The 13,703-nt window shown below is 50.9% G+C and overlaps 1 protein-coding gene across 1 annotated transcript in view; it reads left to right on the top strand.

Annotated features, from left to right (window-relative positions):
* Positions 1 to 13,703, top strand: part of INPP1 (inositol polyphosphate-1-phosphatase) — a 57,625-nt gene that overhangs the window by 18,424 nt on the left and 25,498 nt on the right. Inside the window, exons 2-3 of the mRNA XM_063932741.1 lie at positions 9,185 to 9,408; positions 11,670 to 11,730. Coding sequence (XP_063788811.1) covers positions 9,205 to 9,408; positions 11,670 to 11,730 — 265 coding nt within the window. The 5' untranslated portion in view covers positions 9,185 to 9,204. The remainder of the gene's footprint in view (positions 1 to 9,184; positions 9,409 to 11,669; positions 11,731 to 13,703) is intronic.

Raw genomic sequence — 13,703 nt, 5'->3', positions numbered from 1 at the left:
TCCTCTGCACCTCTATGTGCCGTTCCTGAGCGGCATATCCTGTCTGAACCATTAATTGAATCCTTCCCCTTAAAGGCAAACGTGCTCCGCCAACACAGGTTGCTTGCCCAGCTGCTCTCATGCAGAACAGTACAAACAGTTCTGCAGAACTGTATGTACTGTTCTGCATGAGAGCAGCTGGGCAAGCAACCTGTGTTGGTTTGTCTGCAGGACTATATATACCTCATTGATACATAGCAGGGCCGAAACTAGGATTTTTGTCACCCGGGGCAAGGTAGTCATTTGACCCCCCCCCCACCCCCCCAAAAAAAAAAATAAAAAAAAAAAAATGAATAAAAATATTATATATATATATATATATATATATATATATATATATATCTCTTTCTGAACTTTTTTACCTGAAAAATTGCCTTTTCTAACATAAATTTCATATCCAGGAAAAAGTGTCCCCATTTCTCTATCGTCCTAAGTGGATGCTGGGGTTCCTGAAAGGACCATGGGGAATAGCGGCTCCGCAGGAGACAGGGCACAAAAGTAAAGCTTTTACAGGTCAGGTGGTGTGTACTGGCTCCTCCCCCTATGACCCTCCTCCAGACTCCAGTTAGATTTTTGTGCCCGGCCGAGAAGGGTGCAATTCTAGGTGGCTCTCATAAAGAGCTGCTTAGAGAGTTTAGCTTAGGTTTTTTATTTTACAGTGATTCCTGCTGGCAACAGGATCACTGCAACGAGGGACAGAGGGGAGAAGAAGTGAACTCACCTGCGTGCAGGATGGATTGGCTTCTTGGCTACTGGACATGAAGCTCCAGAGGGACGATCACAGGTACAGCCTGGATGGTCACCGGAGCCACGCCGCCGGCCCCCTCACAGATGCTGAAGCAAGAAGAGGTCCAGAATCGGCGGCTGAAGACTCCTGCAGTCTTCTTAAGGTAGCGCACAGCACTGCAGCTGTGCGCCATTTTCCTCTCAGCACACTTCACACGGCAGTCACTGAGGGTGCAGGGCGCTGGGGGGGGGGCGCCCTGGGAGGCAAATGAAAACCTTTAAAAAGGCTAAAAATACCTCACATATAGCCCCAGAGGCTATATGGAGATATTTACCCCTGCCTAAATGTACTAAATAGCGGGAGACGAGCCCGCCGGAAAAGGGGCGGGGCCTATCTCCTCAGCACACGGCGCCATTTTCTGTCACAGCTCCGCTGGTCAGGAAGGCTCCCAGGTCTCTCCCCTGCACTGCACTACAGAAACAGGGTATAACAGAGAGGGGGGGCAAAATAAATGGCAATATATTAATATAAAAGCAGCTATAAGGGAGCACTTAATCATAAGGCTATCCCTGTCATATATAGCGCTTTTTGGTGTGTGCTGGCAGACTCTCCCTCTGTCTCCCCAAAGGGCTAGTGGGTCCTGTCTTCGTATAGAGCATTCCCTGTGTGTCTGCTGTGTGTCGGTACGTGTGTGTCGACATGTATGAGGACGTTATTGGTGTGGAGGCGGAGCAATTGCCAAATATGAGGATGTCACCTTCTAGGGGGTCGACACCAGAATGGATGCCTTTATTTGTGGAATTACGGGATAGCGTCAACTCGCTTAAGCAGTCGTTTGCCGACATGAGGCGGCCGGACACTCAATTAGTGCCTGTCCAGGCGCCTCAAACACCGTCAGGGGCTGTAAAACGCCCCTTGCCTCAGTCGGTCGACACAGACCCAGACACAGGCACTGATTCCGGTGGTGAAGGTGACGAATCAACCGTATTTTCCAGTAGGGCCACACGTTATATGATTTTGGCAATAAAGGAGATGTTACATTTAGCTGATACTACAGGTACCACTAAACAGGGTATTATGTGGGGTGTGAAAAAACTACCAGTAGTTTTTACCGAATCAGAAGAATTAAATGACGTGTGTGATGAAGCGTGGGGTGCCTCGATAAAAAACTGCTAATTTCAAAGAAGTTATTGGCTTTATACCCTTTCCCGCCAGAGGTTAGGGAGCGCTGGGAAACACCTCCTAGGGTGGACAAAGCGCTAACACGCTCATCAAAACAAGTGGCGTTACCCTCTCCTGAGACGGCCGCACTTAAAGATCCATCAGATAGGAGGATGGAAAATATCCAAAAAGGTATATACACACATGCAGGTGTTATACTACGACCAGCTATTGCGACTGCCTGGATGTGCAGTGCTGGGGTAGTTTGGTCAGAGTCCCTGATCGAAAATATTGATACCCTGGACAGGGACAATATTTTACTGTCGTTGGAACAAATAAAGGATGCATTTCTTTATATGCGTGATGCACAGAGAGATATCTGCACACTGGCATCACGGGTAAGTGCTATGTCCATTTCGGCCAGAAGAGCTTTATGGACACGACAGTGGACAGGCGATGCGTAGAGGAGTTATTTGGGGTCGGTCTATCGGATTTGGTGGCCACGGCTACGGCCGGGAAATCCACCTTTCTACCTCAAGTCACTCCCCAACTGAAAAAGGCACCGACCTTTCAACCGCAGCCCTTTCGTTCCTATAAAAATAAGAGAGCAAAGGGCTATTCATATCTGCCACGAGGCAGAGGACGAGGGAAGAGACAGCAACAGGCAGCTCCTTCCCAGGAACAGAAGCCCTCCCCGGCTTCTACAAAAGCCTCAGCATGACGCTGGGGCTTCGCAAGCGGACTCGGGGGCGGTAGGCGGTCGTCTCAAGAATTACAGCGCGCAGTGGGCTCACTCGCAGGTAAATCCCTGGATCCTGCAGATAATATCTCAGGGGTACAGGTTGAAATTAGAGACAGAGCCACCTCGCCGTTTCCTGAAGTCTGCTTTACCAACGTCCCCCTCAGAAAGGGAGACGGTTTTGGAAGCCATTCACAAGCTGTATTCTCAGCAGGTGATAGTCAAGGTACCTCTTCTACAACAAGGGAAGGGGTATTATTCCACTCTTTTTGTGGTACCGAAGCCGGATGGCTCGGTAAGGCCTATTCTAAATCTGAAGTCCTTGAACCTGTACATAAAGAAGTTCAAGTTCAAGATGGAGTCACTCAGAGCAGTGATAGCGAACCTGGAAGAAGGGGACTTTATGGTATCCTTGGACATCAAGGATGCGTATTTCCACGTTCCAATTACCCCTCACACCAGGGGTACCTCAGGTTCGTTGTACAAAACTGTCACTATCAGTTTCAGACGCTGCCGTTTGGTTTGTCCACGGCACCTCGGGTCTTTACAAAGGTAATGGCCGAGATAGTATTTCTTCTTCGAAGAAAAGGCGTATTAATTATCCCATACTTGGACGATCTCCTAATAAGGGCAAGGTCCAGAGAACAGCTAGAGATGGGTTTAGCACTATCTCAAGAGGTGCTAAAGCAGCACGGATGGATTCTGAATATTCCAAAATCCCAATTAATGCCGACAACTCGTCTGCTGTTCCTGGGGATGATTCTGGACACAGTTCAGAAAAAGGTTTTTCTTCCCGAAGAAAAAGCCAAGGAGTTATCTGACCTGGTCAGGAACCTCCTAAAACCAGGAAAGGTGTCTGTACATCAATGCACAAGAGTCCTGGGAAAAAATGGTAGCTTCTTACGAAGCAATCCCTTTCGGCAGATTCCATGCAAAGGGATCTGTTGGACAAATGGTCAGGGTCGCATCTTCAGATGCACCTGCGGATAACCCTGTCGCCGAGGACAAGGGTATCCCTTCTGTGGTGGTTGCAGGAGGCTCATCTATTGGAGGGCCGCAGATTCGGCATGCAGGATTGGATCCTGGTGACCACGGAGGCCAGCCTGAGAGGCTGGGGAGCAGTCACACAGGGAAGAAATTTCCAGGGAGTGTGGTCGAGCCTGAAAAAGTCTCTTCACATAAGCATTCTGGAACTAAGAGCAATCTACAATGCTCTAAGCCAGGCGGAACCTCTGCTTCAAGGAAGACCGGTGTTGATCCAGTCGGACAACATCACGGCAGTCGCCCATGTAAACAGACAGGGCGGCACAAGAAGCAGGAGGGCAATGGCAGAAGCTGCCAGGATCCTTCGCTGGGCGGAGAATCACGTGATAGCACTGTCAGCAGTATTCATCCCGGGCGTGGACAACTGGGAAGCAGACTTCCTCAGCAGACACGACCTTCACCCGGGAGAGTGGGGACTTCATCCAGAAGTTTTCCACATGCTATTAAACCGTTGGGTAAAACCAATGGTGGACATGATGGCGTCTCGCCTCAACAAAACACTGGACAGGTATTGCGCCAGGTCAAGAGATCCGCAGGCAATAGCTGTGGACGCGCTGGTAACACCTTGGGTGTACCAGTCGGTATATGTGTTTCCTCCTCTGCCTCTCATACCAAAGGTATTGAGGATTATACGGCAAAGAGGAGTAAGACTAGTGGCTCCGGATTGGCCAAGAAGGACTTGGTACCCGGAACTTCAAGAGATGGTCACGGACGATCCGTGGCCTCTACTTCTGAGAAGGGACCTGCTTCAGCAGGGTACTTGTCTTTTTCAAGACTTACCGCGGCTGCGTTTGACGGCATGGCGTTTGAATGCCAGATCCTAAAAGGAAAAGGCATTCCAGAAGAAGTCATTCCTACCTTGATAAAGGCAAGGAAGGAAGTCACCGCGAAGCATTATCGCCGTATTTGGCGAAAATATGTTGCGTGGTGCGAGCAGCGGAGTGCTCCGATGGAGGAATTTCAACTGGGTCGTTTTCCTACATTTCCTGCAATCAGGATTGTCTATGGGTCTCAAATTGGGATCTATTAAGGTTCAAATTTCGGCCCTATCAATATTCTTCCAAAAAGAATTGGCCTCAGTCCCTGAGGTCCAGATTTTTATCAAAGGAGTACTGCATATACAGCCTCCTGTGGTGCCTAAGGTGGCACCGTGGGATCTAAATGTAGTTTTAGATTTCCTCAAATCCAATTGGTTTGAACCACTAAAGAATGTGGATTTGAAATATCTCACATGGAAAGTGACTATGTTACTGGCCCTGGCTTCGGCCGGGAGAGTATCTGAACTGGCGGCTTTGTTTTATAAAAGCCCTTATTTAATTTTCCATTCGACATAGGGCAGAGCTGCGGACGCGTCCGCATTTTCTCCCTAAGGTGGTATCAGCGTTTCACCTGAACCAGCCTATTGTAGTGCCTGCGGCTACAGACGACTTGAAGGACTCCAAGTTGTTGGACGTTGTCAGAGCCTTAAAAATATACATTTAAAGGACGGCTGGAGTCAGAAAATCTGACTCGCTGTTTATACTGTATGCACCCAACAAGTTGGGTGCACCTGCTTCTAAGCAGTCGATTGCTCGTTGGATTTGTAACAAAATTCAACTTGTACATTCTGTGGCAGGCCTGCCACAGCCTAAATCTGTTAAGGCCCATTCCGCAAGGAAGGTGGGCTCATCTTGGGCGGCTGCCCGAGGGGTCTCGGCATTACAACTCTGCCGAGCAGCTACGTGGTCAGGGGAGAACACGTTTGTAAATTTTTACAAATTTGATACCCTGGCAAAGGAGGACCTGGAGTTCTCTCATTCGGTGCTGCAGAGTCATCCGCACTCTCCCGCCCGTTTGGGAGCTTTGGTATAATCCCCATGGTCCTTTCAGGAACCCCAGCATCCACTTAGGACGATAGAGAAAATAAGAATTTACTTACCGATAATTCTATTTCTCGGAGTCCGTAGTGGATGCTGGGCGCCCATCCCAAGTGCGGATTATCTGCAATACTTGTACATAGTTATTGTTAACTAATTCGGGTTATTGTTTAGGAAGCCATCTTTCAGAGGCTCCTCTGTTATCATACTGTTAACTGGGTTTAGATCACAAGTTGTACGGTGTGATTGGTGTGGCTGGTATGAGTCTTACCCGGGATTCAAAATCCTCCCTTATTGTGTACGCTCGTCCGGGCACAGTACCTAACTGGAGTCTGGAGGAGGGTCATAGGGGGAGGAGCCAGTACACACCACCTGACCTGTAAAAGCTTTACTTTTGTGCCCTGTCTCCTGCGGAGCCGCTATTCCCCATGGTCCTTTCAGGAACCCCAGCATCCACTACGGACTCCGAGAAATAGAATTATCGGTAAGTAAATTCTTATTTTTACACAGTACGACAGGCAAGTGTCCCCATTTTACACATTGCGGCAGGCACGTGTCCCCATTTTACACATTGCGGCAGGCACGTGTCCCCATTTTACACAGTACGCTGGCAAGTGTCCCCATTTTACACATTGCGGCAGACACGTGTCCCCATTTTACACAGTACGAAAGGCAAGTGTCCCCATTTTACACATTGCGGCAGACAGGTGACCCCATTTTACACATTGCGGCAGACAGGTGTCCCCATTTTACACATTGCGGCAGACAGGTGTCCCCATTTTACACATTGCGGCAGGAAAAAGTGTCCCCATTTTACACATTGCGGCAGGAAAAAGTGTCCCCATTTTACACATTGCGGCAGGAAAAAGTGTCCCCATTTTACACATTGCGGCAGAAAAAGTGTCCCCATTTTACACATTGCGGCAGACAGGTCCCCATTTTACACATTCCGGCAGGTGGTGGGGAGAGGGAGAGAGGGAGGGAGAGGGGCTGACTTACATTTGAAGCGGTTCTCGCCGCTCTTCAGCCGCCTCTCCCTCCTCGTCTGCGCGGATCCCCCTTCTCCCTCCTCCCGAGTGCCCAGCTCGGGGGGCGGGGTTTCGTGGAATGACGCGTTTGCGTCGTGACGTCACGACGCAATCGCGTCATTCCGCGAAACCCCGCCCCCCCGAGCTGGGCACTCGGGAGGAGGGAGAAGGGGGTTTCAAAGTACAAAGAAGTGCCGCGGCGCTGCACTGGCGCATAGGGAGAGGGTGTTAAGGGGTCTCGGCGCCCCCTCCAATCCGGCGCCCAGGTCGCCTGCCCCCCTAGCCCCCCCCCCCCTAGTTTCGGCCCTGTACATAGGCCCAGATTTATCAAGTCTTGGAGAGAGATAAAGTACCATCCAATCAGCTTCTAACTGTAATTTTTCAAACGCAGCCTGTGACATGGCAGTTAGGAGCTGATTGGCTGGTACTTTATCTCCGTGCAATTTATCACTCTCCAGGGCTTGATAAATGTGGGCAATAATCTCCCAACCATTGCTTATGATAAGAGCAAAAGCTCCAGAATAACCTCTAGAGATGGCAATTTCATGTTTTCTGTGTACGGTGCTCCTTAATGGACAGTTTCATCAGAATGTACTCTGCACAAAGACATTAGAGAGAGAGAGGAGGGTAGAAAGTCTGGTGCAGATGGAAAGGGGAGACAGTGGAGAGAGAGTCTGCCACAGACAGGGGAGGGGGAGAGAGTCTGCCACAGACAGGGGAGGGGGAGAGAGTCTGCCACAGACAGGGGAGGGGGAGAGAGTCTGCCACAGACAGGGGAGGGGGAGAGAGTCTGGCACAGGGTAGTAGGAGAGAGGCTGGCACAGACAGGGGGGGAGAGAGGCTGGCACAGACAGGGGAGGGGGAGAGAGGCTGGCACAGACAGGGGAGGGAGAGAGAGTCTGGCACAGACAGGAGAGGGGGAGAGAGTCTGGCACAGACAGGGGGGGAGAGAGGCTGGCACAGACAGGGGAGGGGGAGAGAGTCTGGCACAGACAGGGGAGGGGGAGAGAGTCTGGCACAGACAGGGGAGGGGGAGAGAGTCTGGCACAGACAGGGGAAGGTGACAAACTGCCATAGAGATGGGAAGGGGAGAGCGGCTGGCACAGACAGGGGAGGGGGAGAGAGTCTGGCACAGACAGGGGAGGGGGAGAGAGTCTGGCACAGACAGGGGAGGGGGAGAGAGTCTGGCACAGACAGGGGAGGGGGAGAGAGGCTGGCACAGACAGGGGAGGGGGAGAGAGGCTGGCACAGACAGGGGAGGGGGAGAGAGGCTGGCACAGACAGGGGAAGGGGAGAGAGTCTGGCACAGACAGGGGAAGGGGAGAGAGTCTGGCACAGACAGGGGAGGGGGAGAGAGGCTGGCACAGACAGGGGAGGGGGAGAGAGGCTGGCATAGACAGGGGAGGGGGAGAGAGGCTGGCACAGACAGGGGAGGGGGAGAGAGGCTGGCACAGACAGGGGAGGGGGAGAGAGTCTGGCACATACATGGGAAGGGGAGAGAGTCTGGCACAGACAGGGGAGGGGGAGAGAGGCTGGCATAGACAGGGGAGGGGGAGAGAGGCTGGCACAGACAGGGGAGGGGGAGAGAGGCTGGCACAGACAGGGGAGGGGGAGAGAGGCTGGCACAGACAGGGGAGGGGGAGAGAGGCTGGCACAGACAGGGGAGGGGGAGAGAGGCTGGCACAGACAGGGGAGGGCGAGAGAGGCTGGCACAGACGGGGGGGGGGGGAGAGGCTGGCACAGACAGGGGAAGGGGAGAGAGTCTGGCACAGACAGGGGAGGGGGAGAGAGTCTGGCACAGACAGGGGAGGGGGAGAGAGTCTGGCACAGACAGGGGAAGGGGAGAGAGTCTGCCACAGACAGGGGAGGAGGAGAGAGGCTGGCACAGACGGGGGGGGGGGGGGAGGCTGGCACAGACAGGGGAAGAGGAGAGAGGCTGGCACAGACAGGGGAGGGGGAGAGAGTCTGGCACAGACAGGGGAGGAGGAGAGAGGCTGGCACAGACAGGGGAAGGTGACAGACTGCCATAGAGATGGGATGGGGAGAGAGGCTGGCACAGACAGGGGAGGGGGAGAGAGGCACAGTTGAGAAGAGGGAGAGAGACTGGCACAGATGGGAGGAGGGAGAGGCTGGCACAGATGGGAGGAGGGAGAGAGGCTGGCACAGATGGGAGGAGGGAGAGAGGCTGGCACAGATGAGAAGAGGGAGAGAAGCTGGCACAGATGGGAGGAGAGAGAGGCTGGCACAGATGGGAGGAGAGAGAGAGGCTGGCACAGATGGGAGGAGAGAGAGAGGCTGGCACAGATGGGAGGAGAGAGAGAGGCTGGCACAGATGGGAGGAGAGAGAGAGAGGCTGGCACAGATGGGAGGAGAGAGAGAGGCTGGCACAGATGGGAGGAGAGAGAGAGAGGCTGGCACAGATGGGAGGAGAGAGAGAGGCTGGCACAGATGGGAGGAGAGGGAGGCTGGCACAGATGGGAGGAGAGAGAGGGAGGCTGGCACTGTTTGTAAATGATTGTTAAATGCATATGGGAAAAGCTACTTGGAATTCATCTTAGGTGATAATGATCTTTTCTGTTTCACATTGCAGCTTACAGGAGAGACAGAAGTATGTCCGACATCCTACACGAGCTGTTACGTGTTTCTGAGAAGGCCGCGTGTATAGCACGAGCGTGCCGCCAGGAGGAGACGCTTTTCCAGCTCTTAATTGAAGAAAAAAAAGAACATGAAAAGAATAAAAAGTTTCTCACAGACTTCAAAACTCTGGCTGATGTTCTGGTCCAGGAAGTGATAAAACATGACCTTGGGAAAAAGGTAACGATCTGCGAATGAGATAGTGTACGTGAGTGAGGATAGATGGTAATTACTTCTGGCATGGGAAAAGGTTTCCCTTGTCCTCATACTAGACCCGCACTATACCCGTCTTCCATTCTGGTGCCATCCTCACAAGTATGACCAACATTTACGCAGACCAAACATGGACCCATATGGGCGCTCGCTTCACTCAACATCACTTTTAACCATGATGTCCACAGGGCACTGGGCTTATACTCAAAGTTGCGTCACTATGAACCAACTCTTCAGAACAGACCTCCCTCTGTTCTGTACCTGCCTCTCTGTGGATCTCCTGGTGTGGACACCAAAGTCACCCTTTATACACTTCGTTTTGCACACATGCAAAGTCCTCATTACAGTTTTGGGGAGGCATCTCCCTTGCAGCGGCGCTTCCCAAAAGTTTCCTTTGATTTTAGGCAGGGATCTCCTCTGTAGGACATCTTTGTGGGATAGGCATCCTTTGATGGCCAGACAGGATGTCTCAGAAGTTGCTGGGCTGTCCATATAAACTTTAAGTTCTGCTGTCACTGCTCAGCCAATAACCAGGTGCCGCGCAGTCTCCCATGGTGGGCGCCTGTTAACTTGGGATATGGCCCTGGTGTGTTATCCTTAATTCCTACAATTTAGTGACCTTGGACCAGCTACCTAGTTGTGGCTCCAGTGAGGTCCGCAGACAGATACAGAGCAAGGAGTATTGGGTTTATACTTCTATCACCATGGACAGACCTCCCTTTCCAATCGGCTTCAGTTGCTGGGCTTTCGTCAGGGCGCATCGGATGACCTTGTAGAATATCTGTGTCGTGCTCCTCTCCCGACACACCCAGCAAGGCAAGGCTCACTTCTCACGTTATGAGGAACCCACGCCACAACTTTTTTTTATTTATTTTTTATTGACCTAACTTCCACAGCCAGTGGGGCAGGGGTAGACTTGGCTGTTTGATTGTAGGTCTCGGGGTCACTGGGAGGAGCTTCAAGCTGTTTATCGTAACCCATCCTGCCACACCAGTTATCATTGGTGCATCATCCCTATGATGTCAGGAGAGGACCCCACACTTGTGTTCTTTTCTTTTATACTGGGATCCCACCTAGGGTTGGCTTCCCTTATATCAGGGGGACCATGGGAGCTAACTACGTATTTTAGGTTTTTTTTTTAATAACTTTTTATTTTATTTTATTTTGTTATAATAGATAGTTTTACCGTTTTAGTTGGGATTTTTCAAACCATTATATGTCGCATATTATAACCTGGCCTTATAGTCGAGTGATTTCCTGCTTTTTCCAGTCATAAAGCGAGATGTACTAAGACACAGTCGCTGGAGATAAAGTACCAGCCAATCAGCTCCTAACTGTCATTTTTCAAACACAGCCTAACATGGCAGTTCGGAGCCGATTGGCTGGTACTTTGGTGGCCGTTCCGAGCTGATCGCTCGCTAGCAACTTTTTGCAGCACTGCGATCAGATAGTCGCCGCCCGCGGGGGGAGTGTATTTTTGCCTTGCGAGTGTGCGAACGCTGTTGCAGCCGACGGCACAAAAAAGTTTTTGCCCGTTTCTGAGTAGCTCTGGACTTACCCAGCCGCTGCAATCACTTCAGTCTTTTTGGTCCCGGATTTGACCTCAGACACCCGCCCTGCAAACACTTGGACACGCCTGCGTTTTTCCAAACACTCCCAGAAAACGGTCAGTTGACACCCACAAACGCCCTCTTCCTGTCAATCATCTTGCGATTGGCTGTGCGAATGGATTCTTCGTTAACTCCATCGCACAGCAACGATCCTCTTTTGTACCCGTACGACGCGCCTGCGCATTGCGGTGCATACGCATGTGCAGTTTTGCTGAGATTTAACCTGATCGCAGCGCTGCAAAAAGTTTCTAGCGGGCGATCAACTCGGAATGACCCCTTTTATCTCCAGCGACTTTATCTCCACCCAAGGCTTAGTAAATAGACCTCAAAGAGAGATAAGGTACAGACCAATCAGCTCCTGTCATGTTACAGGCCGCACTTGAAAAATGATGCTTGGTTGGTACGTTTTCTCTCTCCAAGATTTGGTACATCTGCCCCATACACTTGTGTGATGGTTTCATTTTATGTTATATTTTTGCATAGAGCATGTTACTTTGTTTTTCTGTTTACCAATACATGTATGTTTTATTATGCATGTGTTGCCAGATTTGTGTGTTGGTTAGAATGTGCTGCACTTGCGCTGCGTTGTGTAAGATACATTGTATTTTGCTGTTTCAGTTTCCAGGTTTAGAGAATAATGTCAGAGGAGAAGAATCCAATGAGTTTACAAATGAACTCGGTGAGTAACTTGTGTGTGACATACAGTAACTGGGAAACACGTAACCAGCTGCAGACAGAATGAGCGCACAGACTATCCCATAATGCTGTGCGACGATGTAACCCTAGTGACACATGATAAGATCCTGTCCCGCTTAGGTCACCCACAATCTCACTGCAGGCTTTTTGGATTTGTCACTTAGGATACTAAGGCTAATTGCCCCCCATACATTACTGTCCGCGATGCCCCGTTACCCCAGACTGCCGGCACCGCCAATCTGCGGCCAGCGATGATCGGCGATCCGTCTGGGAATCTGGGAAGTTAAACATGTTTAATATTTCTGATGTCAGATGTATGGGGGCCATCACGTTAGGAATGCGGAGCTGGAGCGGATCGTGACTGTACCCCAGGTTTATTTCCTGTAGTATATGGGGCATTTTACACAATGGGGCTTTAGGAACATAACGCAAAGCAGGCTTTTGTGTTTATTTGTAGTTACATATATAGGTAGAGTTGAGATGTGGTTATGTGTGTCTACAGAGGTGGCTGGGTGGGGATGTTATTACAGAGGTGGTGCAAGGGGGTTATTACAGAGGTGGTGCAAGGGGGTTATTACAGAGGTGGTGCAAGGAGGGTTATTACAGAGGTAGTGCAACGGGGGTTATATTAGAGGTGGTGCAAGGGGGGTTATTACAGAGGTAGTGCAAGGGGGGTTATTACAGAGGTGGTGCAAGTGGGGTTATTACAGAGGTGGTGCAACGGGGGTTATATCAGAGGTGGTGCAAGGGGGGTTATTACAGAGGTAGTGCAAGGGGGTTATTACAGAGGTGGTGCAACGGGGGTTATATCAGAGGTGGTGCAAGGGGGTTATTACAGAGGTAGTGCAAGTGGGGTTATTACAGAGGTAGTGCAAGGGGGGTTATTACAGAGGTAGTGCACGGGGGTTATATCAGAGGTGGTGCAAGGGGGGTTATTACAGAGGTAGTGCAAGGGGGTTATTACAGAGGTAGTGCAAGGGGGTTATTACAGAGGTAGTGCACGGGGGTTATATCAGAGGTAGTGCAAGGGGGGTTATTACAGAGGTAGTGCAAGGGGGGTTATTACAGAGGCAGTGCACGGGGGTTATTACAGAGGTAGTGCACGGGGGTTATTACAGAGGTAGTGCAAGGGGGGTTATTACAGAGGTAGTGCAAGGGGGGTTATTACAGAGGTAGTGCACGGGGGTTATTACAGAGGTAGTGCAAGGGGGGTTATTACAGAGGTGGTGCAAGGGGGTTATTACAGAGGTGGTGCAAGGGGGTTATTACAGAGGTGGTGCAAGGGAGTTATTACAGAGGCGGTGCACGGGGGTTATTACAGAGGTAGTGCACGGGGGTTATTACAGAGGTAGTGCAAGGGGGCTTATTACAGAGGTAGTGCAAGGGGGGTTATTACAGAGGTAGTGAAGGGGGGTTATTACAGAGGTGGTGCACGGGGGTTATTACAGAGGTAGTGTAAGGGGGGTTATTACAGAGGTGGTGCAAGGGGGGTTATTACAGAGCTGGTGCAAGGGGGGTTATTACAGAGGTAGTGCACGGTGGTTATTACAGAGGCAGTGCACGGGGGTTATTACAGGCAGTGCATGGGGGTTATTACAGAGGCAGTGCACGGGGGGGGGGTTATTACAGAGGTAGTGCGAGGGGGGTTATTACAGAGGTAGTGCAAGGGGGGTTATTACAGAGATAGTGCAAGGGGGGTTATTACAGAGGTGGTGCAAGGGGGGTTATTACTGAGGTGGTGCACAGGGGATTATTATCGAGGTAGTGCAAGGGGGGTTATTACAGAGATAGTTGGGGGGATGTGTTACTACAGAGGGGGTAGAGGGGTGTGTTACAATGGAGAGGTGATAGGAGGCATGTATTACTGCAGTGGTGATAGGGGGGATGTGTTACTGCAGTGGTGATAGAGGGGATGTGTTATTACAGTGGTGATAGGGGGGATGTGTTATTGCAGTG

The sequence above is a fragment of the Pseudophryne corroboree genome, chromosome 7 (assembly GCF_028390025.1).
Source record: "Pseudophryne corroboree isolate aPseCor3 chromosome 7, aPseCor3.hap2, whole genome shotgun sequence".
In the NCBI taxonomy this organism is placed as follows: domain Eukaryota; kingdom Metazoa; phylum Chordata; class Amphibia; order Anura; family Myobatrachidae; genus Pseudophryne; species Pseudophryne corroboree.
The sequence above is the reverse complement of the archived record's forward strand: the minus strand, read 5'-3'. Positions and strand labels throughout refer to the sequence as shown.